The sequence below is a fragment of the Pempheris klunzingeri genome, chromosome 22 (genome assembly GCF_042242105.1).
Source record: "Pempheris klunzingeri isolate RE-2024b chromosome 22, fPemKlu1.hap1, whole genome shotgun sequence".
Taxonomy (NCBI): Eukaryota; Metazoa; Chordata; class Actinopteri; order Acropomatiformes; family Pempheridae; genus Pempheris; species Pempheris klunzingeri.
The window spans coordinates 7,143,042-7,168,434 of record NC_092033.1 but is presented as its reverse complement, the minus strand read 5'-3'; the positions used below and the strand labels follow the sequence as shown (position 1 = coordinate 7,168,434).

General features: G+C 40.5%; 1 protein-coding gene across 1 annotated transcript in view; it reads right to left on the bottom strand.

Annotated features, from left to right (window-relative positions):
• Positions 1-573: 573 nt before the first annotated feature.
• The window catches only part of grm8a (glutamate receptor, metabotropic 8a), a 207,718-nt gene continuing 182,898 nt past the window's right edge, over positions 574-25,393 (bottom strand). The window contains exons 8-13 of the mRNA XM_070853529.1: positions 25,245-25,391; positions 23,124-23,545; positions 21,495-21,861; positions 2,797-2,937; positions 2,504-2,609; positions 574-623 (exon numbers count right to left, since the gene is read on the bottom strand). Of these exons, the coding sequence (XP_070709630.1) occupies positions 574-623; positions 2,504-2,609; positions 2,797-2,937; positions 21,495-21,861; positions 23,124-23,545; positions 25,245-25,391 (1,233 nt within the window). The remainder of the gene's footprint in view (positions 624-2,503; positions 2,610-2,796; positions 2,938-21,494; positions 21,862-23,123; positions 23,546-25,244; positions 25,392-25,393) is intronic.

Sequence of the window (25,393 nt, the reverse complement as noted above, 5' to 3'; positions counted from 1 at the left end):
GTCACAACCACAAAAATACTTACAAGTAGAGAATAACAACAAACATGTTTGAGTCTCATAGATTTTCTCTTACATTTCTCTTTTTTAAATATCTTTTAAAATGTAATCTGTTAAATCTCTTTCCCAGCCCCATCTTTGCCCTTTTAGATATAATGTCTACATGGTTTCTGAGAGTATTTTTCTTTTTCTTTTCATTTTCATTATTTTTTTTATTCTTTTTTTTTAGGTTTTAATAGTTACTCTGTCCACCACAGTGTCCTATGGTATGTCACTTTTTTCATGTTGTCTCTTTTTTTTTTTTTTTTAAAACAGGTAAGTTCATGGTAGGACCAATAAGCTGTGAGCAGCGGGAAAGCAGGCACACTGACTGGCTGTTTATGTGGTCCCACCTCTCTGTGGTTTGATGCGGAACAATACAAAATGTCTCATGCTTAGATTCCATTGGGCGCTCGGTCTGTCCGCCAGTTCTTCGGCCAATCGGCTAAGAACGACGGCTCCTTCTTTCGCTTGGCACTGCCCCAAGACACGCCCCCTCTCCTGTCCAATCCCCTTTCTTCTTCTTCTGTGGTCCCTTCAAATGGCATGATTGCTGTAGCTGACATATGTCGTCTTAGTTGATGAAGCTGCGTGAATAAAGGGTAGGGTAAAGGGTAGAAGATGGACAAAATGGAAGAAGATGATGAAAATAAGGGAGAAGAAAAAGCAAATAATGGTGTGATGATGAGAATGAGAAACGGAGTGAAATGGGGAAAGAGAGAATGAAACAGGATGCAGGATGGAGAAATAGAAGAGGAAAAGGAAAAGAAACAAAAGAAAGAGCAGTTGAGAACAGATTTTGCTATAGATGGTCACGTAACACTGTCAAATCGACAGTCTACCTGAGTCGTTGGGGCTTTTTGTCAAACCCATTATGTCCTGTGTCCCCTCAAGCATTCCATGGTAAATGTCAGTGTTTTTGCAGCGACAACAGGCCTCTAACAGCACCACTGTTATATTCAGATTTCGCTTTCATATTACTCTTTCTTTTTTTTTTTGTTATGTCTTTCACTTGTGTTTTGCCATCACATGGCTGGAATAATTGAAAAAGCTCCTTGATGAAAACATTTATCTATCAAAGACGTAAGTGTTAGTGCATAAAGAAAAATGTCCAATGCTTTTTATTGATCTGAGGGCACTCAAGCAAAGTGTCAGGGGCCAAAAATTAGACTTTTAAATTTGCTTTCTGCCCATCACCCTTGTATGAATAAATTATTACTTGGAAAGAAAAGCATGTAAGGAGATGTCTAAGCAGTTTATCTATTGACTAAATGAATGAACCATGACCTGCTTACTTCATTGCCGCTTATAAAGTGCTGACAGGAAAACATGGTTTGCTTTCACAGATCCGAAAACCTATACATCTACATATAGTATTCAGAAACTGCACTGAAACACATGCACAGCAGGACTGAGACATACATGTGTTTATGTGATTATAGATGAAGACGTGTACAATCCCCACTTGCAAACACAGCTATTGAGCAAAACACACACACACACACACACACACACACTAAAGGACGCACAAATCCACTTACATTTATAGACTGATGGAGACTCATACAAAAACATACACGCACATACACTAAGGCTAGCATTCACAGTCACACACACTGCTGTCATTTCATCTGCAGATTGCTCACACTGGAGAACCAGCTCCACACAGAATAGAGTTTTCAATTGGATGCTCTATTTTGTGCTTCACTGTCAGAGCTCGGAGAGAACGCACCATGCTATTTAAAAACTGTCACTGTTGCAGCTGTTTTGCCAAAAGTCAGGCGTGAAATTAATCTTCAAATTGAAATTAAACGTTTACTTCATTAGAAACAAAAGCTTCATGCAAACTGTACACCTAAGCATAAGTGCACACAAGGGACAATATTTTTGTGTTTTTCTAATTTGTTTGTGTGATGCTATTCCATCATAGCACACTATTAAAGTGTCAATATAAATGTATTACCAACGTGCTAGGAGAATAAGATTATTTGAATGGAAGACTAAATAACCCCATATAAACATCTGTTAGACTGGATCACAACATACAATACTATTCTTTTTTAACCTCTATTGTGAATGTGTATTGTTGTGTATGCATATTATATGTTTTTATAATCTATAATGAAAAGTCCATGTGCTCAAACTTATGAGTCATGTTTTTTCATTTAACTCGCTCCTCTTTAAGTAATATGATTCATAGTTTCTAACCTTACCTAACGTCCACGTACCGCTGATTATAGACATAATTATATATAGCAGTACATGCAATTTTTAAACTTATCATTAAACCTTAATTCAACTTATCCATCACTGGATTGATCTGCTAGCTCTCACATACTTAAGCCTTGATGGCTCTGCATGTATTTAAGCTTTATATGGATTTCTCTGGTAAAGATGGGTCTGATGATACAATTGTATATAGTTTATTATATGTATAATCATAAAACTTTGGTGTTCTCTTACTCACTGTTGGTCTCCATGCTCTCACATAGTTCGGTCTTCACCTCTCCATTGGGCCGGTCTCCTCCCTTCTGGGACAGTTTCCCTGACATGGTGGCAGCTGTCACAATTGCCTGTATCACCATGCATTCACATTTAAAAATCCATCGATTGGAAATGAAGACTATTAGCATGGTGTCCAGTCTACTCGAGTGCTGGCTTCCTCCTTAGTTTAATGTAATTCCACATAACGTAACCAATTAAGATATGGAAATTTAACATATGAGTTGTAAGTATTTCACTGCACATACTCAAGCTCACCTTGAAGCTGCGTTTTCGTTTGGGTACGTTCTGCTCAGGGTGGAAGAGGATGATGTAGACCTTGGGCATGTAGAGCATTCCCAGTGACACAGAGGCAGACAGGCTGAGAGAGATGGTCAGGGTGGTAGTTTGGATATACATCTAGGAGAAGACAGACAGAGAGAGAAATAGAAATAGAGAGTCATTTATCACATTTCAAGCTGTCTGAGATGGTCTGTGTAATCGTCCAACCACAGAATGTGTCTGACAAGGGAAAGAGGATGAGGACAGATGTGAAGAGGGGGGACAACAGGTAGTAAGGGATGGACTAACATGAGCAAAATTAGAAGAAAATTTTGCGCTGGGACAGCTACAGTGGCACACGGGCAGGTAGATCAAATGGTATATGAAATGATGGTTCCAATGAAGTTGTTTAATTGCCTGTGTGCTGCAGAGCTTGTCTCATTTTCTAAGACTGTGAAATGGTTCATAGCATTTTTGGCAGCCAGAAACAGCAGATGGGTGTGGTTTATTGCACCAGGTAAGTTGATAGAGCCAGAAATTACACTAAATTGACTTTCAGACATGTTTAAGGGTGAAATTTGGCCCATATGAGACCCTGCAGGTATAGAAAACTTTATTTTTCAGAGACAGAGCTGTCGGTGATCTATAGTTACCTTTCAAAATCAGTGCAGTTCTGCATTTGTTCTGTTGAGAGTGAGTTGGATGACTGCAGCTGCATTGTCAAACAGATAGGCAGGCAGACAGAAACTGTACAGTGGGCTATATGGCAGGCACTAGTGAAACAGTATACAGTCAGTGGACTGAAGGACAGATATGATGACACATACCGTAGGCAGACAGTCAAAATTGTTAGGTAGACCCTACTAAATTAGACTACTTTACTAGACCACATCCATTCTAGCACATAAGTCAGAGGACAGTTATAATGAAACAAGAAGACAGTCAGGCAGACACACATATACACACTGCAGTGGACTGAGCACTAGTCCGCAGGTCCTTAGTGAGTTTCAGAGAGTAGTTTGGAGGAGGACAGACCTGACATGGCTGACAAGCTCTCAAGACACAGGGCTCATCAGGCCAGCACTGTCTGTGGTATATCAAGAGAGACAGATAGAAGAAGGAGGGGTGAGATGGATGGAAATATGGAAAATAACAGAAATGGAAAGACGAAGCCTGGAAGCGAATGCATGGAGAGAGAAGCAAGAAAGAAGAAGAAGAAGAAAATATGTATGTTATGGGATGTGGCAAGTGAGGAAAAGAGAAGAGGAATATGACTCGTGGAGACACTGATGAAGTGAGAAAGAGAGCGAGAGAAAGACAACAGTGAGTGGCCAACTTCATTGTCACAGAGTGCACAGACACACTGATTGAGGCAGTGCTGGCAGCTCCAGCCTGACAAGGAGGAGAAAGTACAACAGAATAAAAAGAGCTGCAGTTTACTTAATGTTTCATCCAACATTGTTGACTTCATTTTCATTCAAACACCAGGTGCTGGCATGTCTTCAGGACTTAATAATACGAGACCAACACAGAAGTTGGTACAAAAGTATCAGGTAGCCTGTGCTCAGTTCTCATTTATTTTTAATTTGGTAATTACATTCAGAACTGTAGGCTGCAAATGCTGTAAACATCCTTCTTTTGAGAACATATTAGGTCATTTATGAAAATTTGGAATTTGGAAATGGACATTAAAAATAAAGAGGATACGACCTCAGGATTCTCAGGTAGCAGCCATGTGCTCCCCTGGTACAAAACCTGACCACACCACCTAACACAGAGCTCAGAAAGAAGCCACTGGAAAATAGGATTTAAGTATTCAACAAACATACAACAAATCAAATGAACTAATACTTTAAATAGAATTGCTCCTCTTGGTCCTTCGATTATCTAACCTGACGTGCCAGATGGTTTCTTCCACAGAACCATCTGAGAACTCATCTGTAGAAACTGTTTCTTAAGAGGTAGGCATGTTCATAAAATACCTGGCAGGTGTTTGGATGAACCATCTGTCCATCACCATTTAACACAGGCTAACTTCAACCAATCAGATCACGGAACCATGTAATGGAGTTGTAAATCATTCCTAAGCCAGTTGGAAGAAGTGCCGTTCTTTGCTCCTCTTTCATTGACGAAATGCAATGTTGTTTTCAAATGAGCGGGTGATTCTCACTGTCCTCACATCTCAACCCCACCCATAGCTTACACTGTCTGAACCATTGGGGTTCTGCCACAAACGCGTGCCTTGATTTTTTCATGATGGTGATCCTGCGAATCCAGCTGCCCCGCAAGGTTATAGATTATAAGATTAAGAGTAGCGTAATGGTGGGCGCGGTCATATTTGGATTTCTCTTCTTCACTTATGAAGACTGGCCCATCAACATAAGATGCTAAAACCTAGCCTTTTCCATATCCATGACCTGAACGTACTTTTAACTCAACACTCGTCTTAACCCTTAAACAGGCTTTTGAAGAAGCCACACTTTCCCTAAATATCCCCACTCTCAGGGTCTCAGAGTCAAATTGGTCCTCACAAATGTAGAGGAGGAAGAACACACACACCTGCCTGAAGGTGTAAGTTGGTAACATTGACAGTAGCCAAAGGGAGAAGGGGAGTAACCAGCCAATAAACTGGAGGCAAGCAAACACACACACATGCACACAAACACATATACATTTTGCCTTCACTAAATATAGGCCTTTCATTTAAACATACAGGCCAACATGAATTCAGGCAAACAGTATGTATAAGCTCTTACATAGAAATTAGTCACACAGTCACGCTTTCATTGTTTTTTCCAGAGACGGCATTCTTATAGCAGCGGTAAACACTCGGCCAATAGCTTCCCTAGCTCTGATAGCAATTTATACTCCGATCCCGTCTGTTGATTTTTACCTTGCACACACAAACACACATACATGCACACTAACAAAGAACTGAATTTTGCAGTTGTTTGAGAAGGATCAACAATTAAACAAGAGAAAAAAAGACTGTGAGAGAGACACACAGGAGAAAATTAGTGGATCAGATTTGTACTTTGCCATATTGTTTCTTTCTCATATTTTCTGCCAACAAATTGCACTCAGTTGAATTGCAGTGATACAGAGATCAGTGAGTGGCTGTATCAGAGAGGAACAGATGGAGACTGTTTTCAGTAGTAGAGAGATGGGAATGAAATCAAGATGGAGCAAAAAGATTGAAAAGAGTGAAAATGGAATGACCCTAAAGAGAAAAAAAGGCAGAATAACAGTGAAAAGAGAGATTCCCTCCAGCAGTGAACTTGCTCTTATCAAAACAGCAGCAAGTCTGCCGATAACCGCTTCCATTACATCTGGCCTTTGGTCCAAAGTTAAGACTTCCAGCTGTTATATACACAAAGACACACACACCAAAGACTGACACTGTCCTCCTCCACCTTGCTGTGCACAGCCGATAATGACTAAAAATGTGTGTATCGGGGGAACGCTCTATTATCCCAAAAGTCACACTCAGAAAGTAGACGATTAGTTATGGATGGCTGCAAACACTGAGCTCCCTTAAGGTTTAAAACATTTACAGACGGAGATTCTCTGGTCCGTGATAGGAAAAGATTCAGAAAGAGGAACAGAGGGGTAGAGTGACGACTGATGTGCTTTTAACACCTGGGGAGAGAAAAGGAAGAGAGAAAGTGGAAGAATAGAAAGACGGAAAAACGTACTCTAGATTCTGTGGACAAATACTTGGCTTAGAGTGGCGCTTACTTTTAGTCAGTTGGTCAGTGTCAGTGAATAATATTGGCCAAGCTGACTGTGCTGATTACGCAGGAGTAGTTTTATTGGGCAACTCTCTAGGGAGCTCATTTTATTTGGTGTTCTAAGGATTTTTTGCTTACTGGACACCTTGTTATTTTTCACTTAGTGCTTTAAGCATAGATCCACTGTTGTTGCAGACCTTATTACAATGTTGATTACAATCATTTTTAGCAAAACCTCACCGATATCCGTGTTATTTTCACAGGAAAACTTTACCTCATTTTGAGCATATTTACAAAAAATAATGCTGCTTAGATTACATTTTATTGTCAACGTACTGTTTCTCAATGATCACAAAGATCTTTGGTCCCCTCAGACCCAGCAGGTCACAAACAGCTGCATCAGCTGTAAAAGAAGTTTAATGCAGATTAAGATTGAGCCACAGCATGGTTGAAGCCACTTTGATGATCCCTCACCACTCAGACAGAGGGGGCTGTTTTCAAGCAACAGCATGTAAAAAACAGGACTTACAGCCCTGAAGCCAAATACAATTCATAAGAATACAAAGAATACATAAGAATGCAATTCCCGGGAGATATGGGTGATCCTAAGTTTACTTGATAGTAAGGCCACCCGTCAATGAGTTAAGTGTAGAGGGGGAAGTCTTCTCGTCACAGCAGACAGCTGAAGCGTGACAGCGAGCGATGACAGCTGATGGATTCTGGGTTGGCTTGGCTGTGTCTATAAATACTGTGAAGAACGTAGAGTGTACAGCTTTTGAACACTGCATCAGAAGCATAGGCCTATCTTCTGCAAGCATTGCAATTTTCACTCACCTATGTATCGTCATGGAGTTTTTTTGTCCTCTGCACATTCTGTGCACTCCTCATCCTCTTAAAATAAAACGGTATCATGGACCTTTAACCAACACTTTCAGCTGTCAAAGGGTTTAAAATCGCTGTCTAAATAAGACAGTGGTGTCACAATGTAGCTGTAACAACTGCTTTTGAAATGAAGTTGTGGGGCATTTATTAAGACACACTTTAAGTAGTCTGAATTTTACGTGCAAGCACAGACGATCACATCCTTCATCAGATCAGATTATGCCTGGGTTATAAGAACAGAAACATACACACACACACACACACATATACAAATGCCAGCTTCTCATGTTTTGATGAACCAAGACACGAAACATTCTAAGTCATTACACTGCTGCTCTGATTATTGCAACTCCTTTCATATGCACCACAGAGTGAGAAAAGGGTGGCGAAATCAAAGACCTCTGGCCAGAAACATGGCCAACAGCAGAGAAAGCCTGCTCCCACACAAGATGAGTGGAGAGAGAGAGAGAGACAGATGGTGTGAATATGAAAGACGTCATGGGTAAGTGGGAGAGAGAATAAAGAAGAGGAAAGTAAGAAAGGCAGCAGGCAAACAAGGACCAAGAAAAAGGAACACTTGGGAGAACAGACATCGGCTGACAGGAAGTGGAAGTTGACAAGACAAAGAGAAACAAAGAGAAAGAGCGTTGAACAGACAGACACAGTGATGACAAAGCAGAGCAGAAGGACAGTGACTGAACTGAGGAACAAAGTCCTGCAACACTGATAGACTGGAACATTTTCCCACAGGACACTTGCACTTGAAGCTCACACATATTCAAATTAACACCGCATCAAACCTCACTGTGTGTTCAACCCAGCAACCAGGTCTGTGTTGTGTGTTGCCAAGTGGCTGAGCCTGTTGTCATTAGTTGGCATCACTGTGCACAGTGTGGCATTTCCAATGAAGTATTTAAAGCATAAACAACTGTAAAACTTGACCTCATGCTCAACTCTCTGATGTTATGGAGTCACTGAGATCCAAACGTAACTCTGCTCTCCTTTCGTCTCCCGGCTCCCATTTGAAATAAATGACTGCTGGCGGCTTTGTTTTATGTCCTGAGTCAGCCAACGGTCAGAAAGAGGAAGAGATTGGGGATTGACAAAGCATTGTGCATGGCATCCTTCATTCCCACAGCATCTTTCCATGTCTCCATCCTTTCCTTACTATCCATCCATCTCTGCCCGCACTTCTTCGATTAAGCAGAACTACAACAAACACCTTGTATCTCTCTCTGGAATGTTTTCCTGTCCTCATCCTTTTTTAATATCCTTCTCTATATATCGCCTCATTCTATTTTAGTCTTTCTAAACTCTTTCTGATTTTTATCCTTTTGCCTTCCTAGCTTCCTTTCTCAGTTACCATTACTCTTTTTTTCTCTGGACTCAGCTCAGCTCATTTAACATGCTACCGTCCGTGCCTTGATGATGTGTTTGTGTTTAAGTGACCTTGATCGGTTCCCGTCCAAACCGAACCATTTTACAAGCTAGGTGACTTTACAGACAGCCAGAGGGTCTTAAACTAACTTCACATTGCCGTTTAGTGTCAAAAACTCTTGTGTGTGTGTGTGTGTGTGTGTGTGTGTGTTTGTGTGTGTGTATGTGTGTTCGTCTCTGTGTGTGCCTAACTGACACCTCCTGTTTCTGTCCGCTTGCGCCATGGGACCACTCATCGTTTTAATCATCTGAGCTACGGGTGGGTGAGGAGATTTATTTTAATTATTTATTTTAAAAATGGGAGCATGACTGAACTAGTTTTTACCACTTCTGGATATTAAAAATTAGGGTCACTGTTATTTTTTCTGATTTCTTTTAACATCAGTCTTAGTTTCATGGTGTTTCTTAATAAGCAGATTAAATATAACAGTGAACAAATACATTAAATGCTCATTTTTGACAGACAGTCCCCAGAGTAAAAGGCTGGTACGGAGAAAAATAGAGAAATGTGACTGACCAGCACTGCTATGTTACTGGTTGGCTAGCTTGATAACGGTTAGCTCAGCTTATGTCTTCAAGGTTAGCTGGAGTTGTGTTCGATCACATGCTCAGACCAGATCACAAAGAATGCTTAAGAGGTTTCAAACATAATGCCTACTTTTTGATCTACAGCTCTTCATGCCAGAATCAATAAAACTTCAAAGTTGTGCTGGATGAAAACATGCTTCCACTGCACTGAGAGGAAAAAACATAAAACATCTTCGTTCTCCACCTCTTTTTTTTTTTTATTTGCCTCAGACTGAGTTCTCTTTACAATTCATTTATCTGACGCTCAGCACACAGGCCTTGTTCACATGTATATGAATGCTTTTCTAAACAGATCTTTTCCCTCTCCATTTTAGGAAGACACTCCGACCACATGACATTTTGCAAAATATCTCCATTTATACGAGAACACAGAAACGCTCAAACAACCATGCCAGACCAGTAGGTGGCGATAAATGATATTTTAATGGTACGTCAACTATTTAGCCATTCAGCCGAATAAAAGACAACAACAGACTGCTAAGAACTGAAGTCTTTACATTTAGTCACACCAGTTTTACAATTTTATAAAATTTTAGTGATTACTTTCCTCTCAAAATACTGATGTAAGATCCCTTTTTTGCTCCACATTAAAAAGGGAAATGCATCAAATGACAAGCTACAAAAATATTTCTTACAGGAGAGAACTCACAATTAAGTATCTTTATTCTGAAATATATAAACATCGAACTCTCAGAGATGTGTCCTATATTTTTAAGTTTAAGATACCAACCTGCGTTTGTTCATTATATTAGACACTACAGGCTAAATAAAATGCTTCTTTACATTGAATCCTGCTGCTTAAGTACACCCAACCTCACTTAAAACTGCTAGTGAAGAAAAGTGTTCACAGTTTGTGTGTTTTAGAATAACCTTAAAACAATCAGTTCATGGCAACAGTGGAAAGTAATAACTTGATAGAAGATACACCAATTACAGTCAGTCAGTAAATTCAAACCCCAGACTGTGGCGCTTAAGAAGGGTAATAGTTAGAAACTATTTTTTTCTTAAAATGACTTAAAGGTGAGAGGGGTAGGTGTTTTTTTTAATTCATATGCATGAAAAAGTTACTTCTGTATCTTTTTGGTCTTCCGCTCTGAAGATGCTTTTTATTCAGAGCTTGTTAAATCCCCAACTTGCATTTCTCCACACGCCCATCACACACATTTTTCCAACTCTTGAAAAAAAAAGAAACAAAAAGCTTTGACACAGGACTCTCCACCATAATATTTTAACTTTGTGTCAGTACAGCTTAATTGGGCCCAAGTGTGGACACTGTTGTCCACAAGTGCCTCATTACCTTCTACAAAACAGCACTTAGAGACATTTTTTCCTTCATCTAATCCATACTGGTTGAAGGGTTTTGTGTGTGTGTGTGTGTGTGTGTCATAAAAGTGTACATAGGGCGTTTGTTGTTACATCTCTGTTTGCTCTGCGACAGTTTGTTAGTGTTGATCTTATTGACGTGCAGATGTGTATAAGGTTAGCAGTATTCTTATGTCAAACTTTGAGTTATGCATACAGTTTTCATTGTAATGCATATTGTTAGGGTGTTCTGTCTCTCTCTGTCTGTCTGTCTCTCTTTATCCCCTAAAAAAAAAAAAAAAAACACGAAACATGGGATAAATTGTATGTTTGCTCTTCTGTCATGGATGGCTGACATGCAATTTTGACAGAAATTGAGCTGGAAATTACACTTTCTCACAGTAATACTCTGTTGCACCACACAGTCCCAACCTTATTTTGTAATTCTAATCAAATTACCAAAAGGCCACATCAAGGCAAAAAAAAAAAAGGCCTTTATTTGGTGACTTCATTTAAGTGAAAATATCTGTGGTCTCATATTTAATATGTCTTTTGATTATGGTTTTGTTTAGAACAGACTCTTCTAATTCAACCCTGTTTTGAAATTCAACTTTGTAGTGAAGGACATGTCACCAGAGCTCTTTGCCTTACAAAATCAACATACCTTGATAATTTTCTTAATGATGCAGACATGAGCGTTCACAGAAATACTGTACGTGTGGTGCCACATTATCATGTTAATTACTGCTAATTATGGAGAAAAAATATGTGGTACTGATAATTGAGACATGCAATGTTTATAGTTAATCCGCAGCCAACTATGACACACAAGTCAACATTGATCAAACTTTCCTTGACTGGATATTCCATGTAGCTTACAGTTGGTTTCATGGGTTGCTGTTTGTATCCACAGCTACAGAAAATGTAAAGCTTTATTTGTTAAACTTTGTTATTATTTGTTTTAGTGTATTCTACAGTTGCCATATAAAGTAATTTACAATGTACCAATGTGCTTTTTTTGTTTAGTGCTGCTGACTAGGGTTTTGTTTGAGCACTATAAACCTACCAATAAAACCTAAACTACTAATAATATGCTATTTTAGAGGCCTAAAAAAAAAAGAAGCATACACCACTTCTAGAATGTATTAGAGTTGGTCACAATATTACTTTAAAATATATATATTAAGAACAGCCGGCCTGACAATCGCTGCTTAAAAAACCTTACAACCACCAACCTGTTGCTGCTATTCACATCCATCTAGATGCAATTGCACCTCAAATAGGGTGTACATGGGTGTCTATATATGTATATAAATAGCTGTATATTTTGCTTTTATTTTGTATCTGATCCTGTGCTTTTCTAAATGCAATTATCTGTATTTACAGTATGCACTGTGTGTGTGTGGCATCGAGGGGCTAAAACTTTCATTTTGTTGTGCAGCCTTGTGTTGTAAAAGGACAAATGGTGTGTGAACATTGAATCAGATGAGGTGACAGCTATGTATTTTTGACAACATTGCAGGGTTTATTAAGGGAGGAGGAGGTGAAATGCTATTTATTTGGAGCAGGTGGCCAATTTCTATGTACTGCACCTTTAATGAGCAACAACATTCAGATACTCCAATGACTTCATGGTACTACTCCAAAACTCCTTGTTGATCAGACGTTTTATTCGTGATTCAGGCCCGAATGCTTCCTGACACCGAGTCTGACAGAGCTCCAAAATCCCAAAGCCAAGTATTTTCTCACCACTGCCAGCAAATGGATGCCAGGTTAATGCATCTGCACAGCAACAGCTTGAAAGGCAACACAATTTGAATTTCTCTTGGGATCATCAGGATCAGCAGTACACCACTAATTAAACTTGGACATCTACAACCGGTTAATTAATCAATTTGCCAGTGTTTTTAATTTTCCTCACATACTGTACTTTACAGTTTGTTCTGTGGATAGATTTGAAGAATCAGAATTTAAAAACTGTATATATGTAAAAGAAAAAAAGCTAAAAGGCACATAAAGGACTGCTGACTCAACTAGTTATTCCACTGCAGCACCTGTGTTAAAGCATTTTATTATCTATTCATGATTTTCCTTGCTTTGTCATGCCTTCTGTCACTCGACAGTCTGACATATGCAGGCATGAAGAAATGACAACTACAGTGGAGATGGGAAATAAACAGAATATACGACAACACAAATGATGTTTATTTTTTTAGTATTGTAACCAATGCAATGCAAGGTTGATGGAAATGACTCTTACGCTGGTCTTTGAAAGGGAAGTTTGTATTTATACTGTTCTTTGCCTGTCTCTATTGCTCCCTCATGAAGTGTTTCTGGGTGTGTGTGTGTGTGTGTGTGTGTGTGCATGTAAGCATACTAAAATGTATGTGTTTTGCGCTGTAGAGCATGCGTGTGTGTAGGCATACATGGTGCGTGCGTGTGTATCTGACTGCGAGCATCTCTGTGTGAGGTCCCCCTTGGGTGCCCCCCCCCCCCTTTCCTTCAACATCTCGCTGTTTGATGTCAGGATCTGACACTCGCTGTCTGTCTCTCCCCATTTTCAGCCAAACGACCAAATCCCAACAGAACCCTGCAAAAGATTGCAGAACCCATTCCTTCAAAAGTAAATTACAGCACCCATCCTCTCACGCACACACACATAGAGTCACCGACACACACAGTCTGTTAAATATATTAACCCCAAGGACTGGTAAATTCTGCCATAATATAGACATGATGTGAATCCAGCAGAAGAAAGAAAGATTGGTCAGAGGTGACCTGGTCTCTGTACATTTTCTGTTGATCCTTGTGCATTGCTACTGTGGGAGTTATAAATTTGTGTGTGGAAATATCAGAATGTACCCTTGAGTGTTCCCTTGCCAGTAAAAGATAAAGCTCAATATGTTTTGTTTTATTTCAACTCAAACCAAGAAAGTTTGCATTTTGAAGTTTTAATTTTGAGTTTAACTTTTTCTTATTTATTGTAATGTATATTCAGATAATATGACCAATGCAGGAATAGTGCGGGAATGTGATATTTACATAATTTGCATCTACGACATGTACGGTTCCTCCTAGTATGTCATATTACTGACCTTGTGGGTCAACACTACTCACTTGATTAAAGAAGCAGCCTACTGCTCCTATGCCCTTCCTAGTTTCCCTCAAGCATACATACATCACGTTTCTATTTAAATATTCACACTGGTTTTCATGAAGCTGTATATGGGGCTAGTCTTATTAGAAGCTGCTGACTTATCCTGTAAATGTAATGAGAGGGATTGTCAATCAGAGGATTCATGCTGTGATCACAGTAATTACTAGGACTAAATTCAACCAATCTCAACATTATTTTTGACAGCTTAAAATTTTGTCTAATTCCCATAAATTTCCCCACAAAGTGCTATAATTGAACAAATGATGGTAAATTTCACAGATGAGCACATCTTTCCTGCTTTGGGAGTGGGACTCTGCACACAACACACAGTCTGAAATGTTTAATTCAGGGCAATTTGCCCCTTGAGGATGCACAAATCCTTACTGACCCTCTACAGTCTACTGACTGTTACAGGAATCCCTACCGATCGCTAACACTTTACCAATATGACAGCCACTGCTCAGGTAATTGCATTTGGTCAATATTATTGCTTGTTCATGAAAAAGAATGAAAGTGTTCTTCCTTGGCCTATGCTACACCCTTCCACCACGTTTCATTAGTTTTTCCATAATCCTGCTGACAAAAAGAAATAAGAGACAAACAGACAAATGGCACTGAAATGTTTATCTCCTTGGCAGAGGTAATGAAGGCTGGCTTCATTTGTACTACTATACTTCCTCTATAACCAATTTTCAACCAATTACATGCTGATATGTTTGTCTTCCTGTTTTGTCCTGCTTTTCACCCTTACTGAAACATAGCAGATATAGTTTTGTACAATGTTAAAAACAACCTACAGTATCACAATTTTAAAGTGAATGTTGTGTTTAAGTGTCTAGTTTTATAGATTTTATAGGCACTGATACAAGCTGCAGCTGAATCATCTGCTGGTCAGTCAAAGTACAAATGGACATAGATAGAGTGTTACAATAAACCCTGCAATGTAATCCACCCAAGGCACTTGTGTTGCATCATATTTTGGACTGCTCTATGCGAGTGTGTATGTGCAGGGAGAGCCAGTTGCGGTGTTTAAATGCTCATGACCCCACAGCTTTGGGATCTGTCCACTTCTTAAACAATTCAAACATTTCTGTTTCGCTTCTCCCTCTTCATCCTGCATCTCTCTCTGTCTCCTTAAATTATCAGCGTTCCTTCCTTCCTCCATCCTTAGCATTCCACGATTGTTTAAAACCCCACCTCTTTGACTCTGTTAGTAATTCTTGACGTCGTTCTCACTCTGCACTCCCACACTCTGTGATTCATTCTTTCTTTGCTGCATGTTTGCCTCGAGTGTTCACTCTTGCTGCCTCCTTTTCTTTTCCCCTAACTCCCCATCTTTCTTTCTTCCTCCATTTTTCCCTTTTACATTGTTGTTCCCTCTCTCTCAGCCTCCTCTCTCTCAGCGTGTCACTTTTATTCCACCTCCCTGTCTCTCTCTCCTCTGTCTCTCCCAACCTCTTCAGATTACTGTAGATTGATTACCGACAGTTACTCCCGGTAAGGATCTGGGCGGTCACCGGTTCTCCACCGGGACCACAGTCACAGCCATAAATCTGTCAGCGAACAGTGAGCCGCAACGCTGTGTGTATATGTGTGTGTGTGATGTGAGGGGGAGAATGAAATTTGTGAGGCAGGTGTAGATAGATTGTGTGTGTTCTTTATACAAACCTGAGGATCAAATGCAATCACGGGGCGAGAAAAAAATATGAGGAATGTTACTCAAAGTGAGGCTGTTTGTCATTCTTCACTTCGTAAAGGGGGTAATTTGAGGTCAGGACACTTGGGTCTTGCTTTAGTCTTATGCAGTAGTGTGTGTGTGTGTGTGTGGGTGTGTGTGAGAGAGAGAAGGGGAATGTGTCAGAGAGATAATGTGAATGTGAGGCCTTGAGAGACATAAAGTGCATTGGTGTGTGTGAATAGCAGCTGACTGAACCTGCGGATTCTTACTGTTCAGAACATGAACAACACAGCAGAATTCAGCCTGTTCCCAAGCTGGGTTTAGATTGCACTGCATAGCTCATTGTTTTAATCTGTACCTACTAATGTTGACCAAGGCGCTCATGTCCATGTCTAGGAATGGAAAAACTGAAAACAAGAATGGCTGTGTCTTGTACTTGCAAATCAGGGAAAAATCTCTCTCCTATATTGATACACCAATATAACTAAGGAACAAAAAAAACTCAAGTGCAAGCAGCTGATGCATACATAATGGCACAAGAAAAAACATACAAAGAACATGCTTGCTGTGAACAAAAGACACACCCTCACGCGCACACAGTGAGTGGGTTTTGGAGTAGCAGCGGGACGGTTGACTCTCCCTCAGTTGTCGGCAGGAGATAACAAGCAGACCATATTTAAGACATCTGTAGGACAGGCGAGATGGCTCTCAGGGAGAAAAAAAAGAGAGGTATAGATAAAGAGAAAGAGACAGAGAGAAGAGAAAGGAAGACAGGAAGAAAAAAAGAAGGAGGGTCATCTGTCCGTAGTGTCAGGCAATGAAACGATGAGGCATATGCAGAGAGACATAGCTGGAGAGAGGATGCGCCCTGTGGTTAGGGCTTTACAGCAAGCAGAGAGAGGCAGAGGGAAGCACACATGCACACGGCACACACACACACACACACACACACACACACACACACACACACACACACACAAATATACACAACCTTTCCCATTCCTGCAGGGTGCAGCAGGAGCTGTTTGGAGCCAGCAGCCTCTGCATGGTAGCATGACCTATTTCAAAACAATGCCTCTCTCGTTGGTGATGGTCAAGAATCCCTCTCTCCCTCTTTCTTGATTTATGTCTCACATTCTTATTCCCTGTCTCACTGTCTCCCTGCATGTCCCTGCCTCTCGCAGTAACTTTCCCTTTCGATTTTTTATCCCTCCCTCCCCTTGTGTTTCTCCTCCTCTGCCCCCCCCCCCTCTCTCTTTCTCTGCCCGCTGTGACTCAGAGCCATGTTGAGTATTCAGAGGAGAGGAATGTGAGAGACAGGGCTTGAGCAACGGAGAGGAATGAGAGCAGAGGGTGTTAAGATGGGGAGAGAGCAAAAATACCAGGATAGAAGCGCATGAGAAGAGGTTGTGGAGGGGACTACACAAATATACAAAGTAAATGAGAGGGAAAGAGAAGCAAGTGACAATGAGTGGGTGAGGACAGAAGTCTGTATTTGCCAGTAAATTAACCACATAAAGTCACTCAAACTATACACATACACAGTGCAGGAACAAAATTAGGTCTCCATGTTGCATATTGTATGCAGAGTTTGTACTCAGCTCAAAAGCTGGAAGGGGGAATGTCAGATTTCTTTAGGTGCAATGTTGTGCAGTGTAACCCTATAGGCTTCACCTCTCCGTTCTGCTCGACGCTGACTACTCTGCTGATCTCACTGTGCCACAAAGAAATATCCAGCACTTCTCACAGCTTTTACAGCTCGCAAAAAACTGACCTATGGACACGCAAGTAGATGCCAGTTCAACTCCTCAAAAGTTGAGAAACTATTGTGTCCTAAACACATACAGTTGACCCACACCCAGGGTGACCCATGAACAGGCAACAGGAAAATTGCTTATCTGACAGCATGGACCTGAAGGAGAATCCCAAAACATCAAACAGGTAGCAGCTGATATGAGGCGAGGGAAAGTCTAGCATAATGCCTAGCATTTGCCTTCTAAAGAGTAGTTTACCAAAAAAATCTTGCCTGAAGGTCAACTTGCAAGCTTTCTCCAGAGCTTCAACCACTTCAAGGTGCACAAGCCATCTAACACCTTCAGGTCTCTGCTGGTACACCCTACAGACAGGACCCCCACAAAGAGGAAAACTGTTCCGACATCACATGCAGTAACAAGCTAAGGCTTTTCTTGTGTCCAAGGCACGTTTAAAACGCTCACACAGAGATGTGTTCTTCTATAGTTAACCTGCAAAGACACATTAAAGCACACCTGGTGGAGTCTGACTGAATTACACACTACACAGTTGAAATGTTTTCACAATGCCATTATGCAATCCACTGTTTTGACAGGAGCCTCATCACAGGCCACAGCGCCATTAACAAATGAACAGCTGCTATAAGCACATTTCACACATTTGTGAGCAAGTGTGGGTCACAAACACTGTAAAAAAGATGAAAGATAAGAGCATCTGATGCTCTGGGTATGCTCATGCTAAGTATCTAAGATTATCAGTTGTGTTGCAGTATAGTGGAGTATTAATCATATAAAAATAAATGCAACAGTTTTAATACTTATACTAGGCCCCTGACAACATTGAGGAATAATTAAGCAGAACGTGATGACCATTATATGATAAAGTTAATTGTAATGTTAGTCGTGTTGTCATCTAACCTCCAGCTAACTTCATTCAAGCCCCTTCCCTCTCCCCTCGTCAGAAACCAAACCTATGCCCTCTGCAGAGCTCTCCTCATTAAAGCCCCATCAGCGAGTCACATCATTACCTGTTTATTTCTTTCACTCGTCTCTCTCCTCCCTCTCTTCTGCTCTCTCTGTTAGCCAGCCAGCTGCCACACACTCCAGAGGATATTCCAATTAGAAACAACACACACACACACAAATGTGCACTGGTGGATATTCCAATTAAATACAACACACCAGACAAACAGACTCAAACACCAATACACAAGAAGTCGCCGGTGGACATTCCAATTAGCTGAACAAACATGGAATGGGTGCTGCTAAGACCAACCAGTGAGACAGGCCGCTTTTAAATGTCAGATAACATACACACACGCATGCATGCACACACAGATATACCCTTACAAAGTCATAAAAACGCACACAAATGACTTCTGCAGCCACATATGTGCAAGAGCACACCCTAAAGGTGCTATGACACCCACAAATGGTCACAAACACAGTACAATATCTGCAAGGTCATGGACTTGCACAACTGAAGCAGGTTCACTGTCACTCGCAAGCAGTAGCTTAAAGGGTAGACTAGCTGCCAGCAGGCATAATGCTGGACTGGATTAAAGCCTCTGACTGGGGAAAATGAATAAATAATGTTCTCCTTATTAGGTTATAATTGTGAGAATGTGCTCAGAACTCACTGAGTCACTTAAAACTTCCTGCATCAATGAGTACTCCACAACTCCTTGGCTTTTTTTTTGGGGGGGGGGTCAGAGTGAGCAAAGGGAAAACACTATGAAACATCCAGCAAGAGTATGATTTCCCTGATGTGTGATTAGACAGGATCACTTTGATGTCAGCTTTTTGCAATGCGACAGAGGCGGGCTCCCGTCTTGAAAGGAAAATGGGCTGAGATGCGAGGTAAGAGAGAAATGAAAATTGCCTGACTGACACTCCAAAATAGGAGCAGGCTGCAAGAGTCGACTCCTTTATTGAGGGAGAAGAAGAGATGACTTGAACCTTCAGCGGACACACAGGTATTCAGTGTTCATGTAGAGGGGACGATTGGACAGAATATATTGACATTTGAGATTGTGCCGGTGAACATTTAATTTGATTAATCTATTTGTTAAACAGCTTTCTGATTTGAATCTATCACGTGTTATATTACTGTTTATATCATGTGGTCTGGGTGAATACTCGATTCTGGTTGGCTGCTGGGTGTGAAAAAGTGGGGGTTAAAGCTGGGGTTAAAAAGTGATAATGGACACCTATTACACCATTTGTCTTGATATTGATTTGGGGACAATGAGCTGGTTAGCTAGCTAGTCTTGTTGTTAAACATACTGTGACATTATATTCACTGCTTGTCAACCATACGCAGTGTTACTTACATTGAATCATAACGTTAGCTTTCTGGCTAACAGCTGAGCCAAAGGGATCTATGAGCTGAGTGGACTAGAAATACCTCCGGTTGCCAAATTATATCTCTGATCCATCCTATTTACTGGATGGTAATGACTGATCCACAAATTAGTCAGATCCTCAGGGAAACAGAGTTACGACTTGTGAAAAACTTTAGATTTTGGTTGCAAAACACATGAAAATATATATGAATAATCTTGATTTCTTTTCTTTGGCAAATGACCATGGTATAAGCAGGATAATGCCCTTCAAGTGTCATTAATTGCTGATAATAGACACCTCGTCTGGCATTATCCCAACCTTACAACCTACCAACCAAGTCACCACCAAGCCTATGTGTCTATTTACTACTCATCTATCTGCTATGTGCACATTTGCAATATAAAACAGTTCAGCACTGTAATGTACAACGTGTGACATCTGCAATCAATGATGTGTCTTGAATCTCAATGAGCTTGTCAAGTGTTTTATTGCTAAAACTGTAATAGTCGCGCTATCAAGAAATGGAATCAATAAACCACCGCTGCTCTAGCTCAAGTAAACACGATGGTTTACTGTGTGTATATATCGTGTTGTTATGAATCAGATTAGCTGTTTGAGTGTATGTGTGCTTGTGCCTCCTAAAAAACTCTGATTCTGAGCTGATAATGTGAAAGGACACATCTTATAGGCTGTCACACAATCAGCCAACCACTTACAAACCTGATTGTTGTTTCCCTAAGCCAGAGGGTGTTTTGTGACCCAAAAAATGTATCTTGAGGGTTTCCGACCCTCACGTTAGGAACCTCTGTCCTATAGAACACAAATATATTTGTGTGTGTTTGTGTGCATATGGGTGTGTAAGAATAAAGTAGATAACACAACTTAAAATATCCAATAAAACGCAAAATACGTACAATTATTAACTATAATCATCATTAGGTGAAGCTTGAAGTCTGTAAAGGCTGCCCATACACACAGACACACACCTTCACCTTACTCACATCATACAGTCATACAATAATTGACTAAAGGTAGGAAGAATAAGCTCACAGTACAACCCTCTAAAAGCTTGGACCAACGCATGGATCCAGTCAATCAGCCAGACAGAAAATCCTCTTGTACTCACAGGGGATTGTCAGGAGATTTTGGACTCTAAGCCATTAGAATAGCTACAATTGAAAAACATATCTATCTCTCAGTGCCAAGAGATGCAGTTTTGATCTCTAAAAAGTTGTCAGGGGAGTAGAGAAACCAGACTTTTTGCCATAGCAATACATGCAAATTTATGGCTCAAAAAACTGATTCCAAAACTTCAAAATGCTGCAAAAAGGGCTCAGGGGAGTTTAGTTATGCTCACTGAAAGATAATAAACCACAACATCACAACCTGCTTGTCAGTGTATTGCAAACCTAGAAAAGATATTTCACGGAAATATTCAGATATCACCAAAATCCATTGGACCCGTCTGCGTGAAGTCAAATCATGCACAACTATACAGGCACACATACCAATAGACCAATGAAAGACACATATTCACCCTCTTAGACTGTGGTATCTCAGAAAATCGCTTTAAATCCCAAACAGGTCATATGCTGGGTAATCCAACAGAAGTGCAGACTTGCAGACACACCATGGTATCATCCTTTCTGCAGACTATGCAATCCTAAAGATGATGAGGATGAAGACATCTGCAATATACTCACGCTATCTGTAGACTGTAGTTCAAAAAGACATTGTTGAAAACTGCAGTTAAAGTATGCAATTTTAGGTATATAGTAGGACTGACACATAAAAAAACCTAAATAAAACATACACACACTTACCCTCTCAGCAGACTGCGACGTGCCAAAGAAAATGGGTATGAACGCCAGCCAGATGATGCAGGTGGTGTACATGGTAAATCCGATGGGCTTGGCCTCGTTGAAGGTTTCGGGCACACCTCGTGTCTTGATGGCATAAACTGTGCACGTCACCATCAGCAGGATGGAGTAACCCAGGGAGCAGATAAGGGACAGGTCCGAGATGTCACACTTGAGGACGCCGCGTGCCGCCAAGGGATCCTGGGTCCGCTGCTCACCGTAGTCCACGACCGTGTGGGGAGGGTCCACCGCAAACCAGACGAAGACCCCCAGCAGCTGAACTGAGATGAGTGAGAAGGTGATGACGAGTTGCGAGGCAGGAGAGATGAACCTGAGAAGGAGGGGATTGCTGCTATGAGACTTTTTTGCTAGAAAGTTTGGATTCACAGAAATACGTGTGCTTAAGAAATTTGCTATTGCTACGTCCAAGTGGTTTATATTATAGCCATTTTTATGCAATATGTAAATTTCCATATTTCCTTAAGTCCTTGGCGAAAAATGTCTTTTACAAATACATTTAAAATACTCAAAATCCATCAACCTGAAAACATTCCATCTTTCAAAAAATCCTGAAGGTTGGTGCAAGTTTTCTATTCGACAGCAGAAACATGACAAATTACAATAAATGCAGCCATACATGCACCAAGAGCTGGGAGATCAAGGAAAGGGTCATTAAGAGATTTGAAGCAAGAATGAAAAAGAGAGGCAGTGAGGAACAGTCGAAGTAAAACACAGTGGTGGATAGAGGAAATGAGGTGATCACCAGAGAGGTAAAAATGGGGGCAAATACAGCAACACCCCAATACAAAAGCTGTATCTTCACTCCCTTCACTTAGTGAAGAAGCAACATGTTCTGTCAAGCTCACAGGTCAAAGGAAGTGTCTGGCTACTTACTGGCACAACACACAAAAAGAGCCCGAAAAAAAAACACCTCTGCAAATTGTGTTCAATGTTCACTGCCTCCTTTTGCATCTCATGGTGTCCTTACCTCAACTGTGTTGTATTCAATGTATTTACTGTTGCTTGCTTGTTCTCCCTCATATATAAAAGTAAGAGCAACAGTCATGTACAACTAAAAAAAAAAAAAGGACTGGATAATTTGTCCAGCTTTTCCTGGAAAACAAACAAGACATTTAGAAAAGCCTAATTATCATAAAAAAATCTTTATATGTATGAGTAATAGCAGTACAACCACACTACAGCTGGATGGTGCTGAAGGAAAAACAGATGACCATCTGGGTAGCAGGGACATGAACCTGAGCGTTATTAAATACTGCATTAACATTTTAGCCACTTAGTTGATGCTCTCTCCTGGAGTCACTCACTCTGAGTGCAAACAGTACAATAGGTGAGTGTGAGTTCATGGCTCTCATAAATAATGGATGAAAAATAAATGATGAATAATGATTGCAACCAGCTTAGTAAGGAAGAAGTGGAGGTTAGGGCCTCACGCGAATGCACACACCTGAGTGTAAAAGAAAAGACACTAACATCGACCTTCTGTGCCACTACGTTCACTGAATTCTACATGTACTGAACACACATCCACACAGAGAGGGTGCATAATGGCAGACAGGTGGAGTGAGTGTTCACCTGGGTGCCGTTACAGACTTCTTCCCTTGTTCAAAGATGCGGTGTATCCTGTTGGTCTTGGTGAGCAGCGCGGCATAGCTGAAACACATCCCCAAGCCCAAGAAAATCCTCCTGAATGAACACACTCCCACATCTGGCGTCGCGATCATCAAAAACGTTATGGCGTAACACAGGAAGATCCCCGTTAGCAGCACATAACTCATCTCCCGTCCTGACGCTCGCACAATGGGTGTGTCATTGTATCGGACAAAAGTGACGATGACGAAAGAGGTGGCGATGATGCCCAGCATGGAGATGAAGACGGGGACGACGGCCCAGGGGGAGTGCCACTCCAGCTTGATGATCGGGATGGGAACGCAGCCAGTGCGGTTGACATCAGGTCGCATCTCGTATGGACACAGCTCACAGGTGAACTCTGAGGCCTGGGGAGGGACAGTTTTAATTTGAAATTAAAGATTTATTTTCTTTAAAAAGATGCTAACTTGTGCTCCAATACATCAATTAATCCAATTTTACATAATACTGAGCATTATCATTTTGTTAATGCGTTGACTGACCAGACTTGAAGAATGACCTTTTAGATATATAGTGTATTGATCAATCTCATGAAATTCATTAGAGTATTAACCATGAACCTGAACTGTATTGGCTGTGCATGGAGTCATGTCAAAGCTAATTTTTAGCCAAGAAGAGTTGTCAATTTTCTTAATTAGTGCTTCTGGTCGAGGATTCTAATTCTTAATGCATTTGCTCATGCTTTCAGTTGATTTCTGAACATGTGGAAACACGCATCCAACCTAAAGTCTCCATGTGAATATGGTAAATCTGTATATGTGTTATCTACCCCTGTAAGGTGTCTGTTAATGAGAAAAAACTTGTCTTTTGCTCGCTTGCTTTTGTTGTGCTGGTATACCATTTTCCATTCTACTAAAATCCCAAATCTATAATATATGTGTCAACAGATTATTGATTTTGTGGATCCGCAAAATGAGCACAGTTTGCTCGCTCTGACAACCATCTCCTGCTGCTGTTATGGCTGATTTTTTCGTTTTCCTTTATTGCTTCCTGAGCGAGGGAACTCTTTACTCATACACTTGCTCACTCATGGATTTTTCTAACTTAATAAGAGGGACGAAGAGCTGCCAAATTGTCCCCAACAGTGATATAATTAGCACTGGGGATATATTCTTGTATTGTGTGTTCAGACCCTTTTTCCCACACCAAAAATTACATACTTTCATTTGCTATAATAGCATCTGTGGAGCCTATATAAATCTAAAAATGGGCCACATAAGTGGCTCGCTTTTTTGATTGCCTGAAATGAGTTGAAACAAAAAAACGTGATCACTCCGCAAAGGAACAGAAAAACTAACAAGCAGCAGCTGTCAGAAAGCAGAGACAAACACGTACATACATAAGAAATGCTGCTGAAAGCAAATCTTGTAGTCAATTCACTGTTAAAATCCATTCCAACAAAAAGAACGGTCTGCAACTTTAAATTGTTAAGCAGGTGCATTAAATTCAACCAAGGTTAGGACTTTGGTCAAAATCTAGATTTTTATCACATTTTTATAGACAGATAAATCAAGAGACAGATCAAGAGTTTCTGGGGCCAATCAAAGTCATCTGTAATTCCAGGAAATCCTTTTTTTTGGTATGACTTAATATAAACAAGACCAGCAGAAATGGACAGTCATTTTTTCTTTTCTCTGAATGTACAAAAATCATTTTACCCATTGGACTGTGACTTGGGTTTATACTTTCAAATATGCAGTTTGAACAGTACATGCTTTGTAAATATTCACTAAATTATTTGGGATGACAAAAGTGAATTATGTTTCAGGTCAATTGTGCTGCCTGCAGCATGTGAACCACGGTTTTCAGACAACATTCTGTGCAGCTTTGGACATTTAAATTGTAAAGCAAAAACTTTGATAAAAGTAAAAGGTTAATCATACACTAAGACACCATTTGCAATTTTATGCCAAGGCTTAAGAGTGCTATGAGACTACCGTTATACGTAGAAACACAGAGAAACAACACAACAGTAAGAAGTGAATTGTGTACTTCCAACTGAGCGAACAGCAAATACTGGTGGCCTGTATTTATCCAGAGATTTACCTGATAATGGTATCCCTCACAGCGCTCACAGTGCCAGCAACACGGCACGCCTTTCACCACTTTCTTTCTTTCACCCGTACGGCATGGGATGCTGCATACAGAGGGTGGGAGAGATGGGTCACCTGACTTCCAACGCATGGCCTCGACCT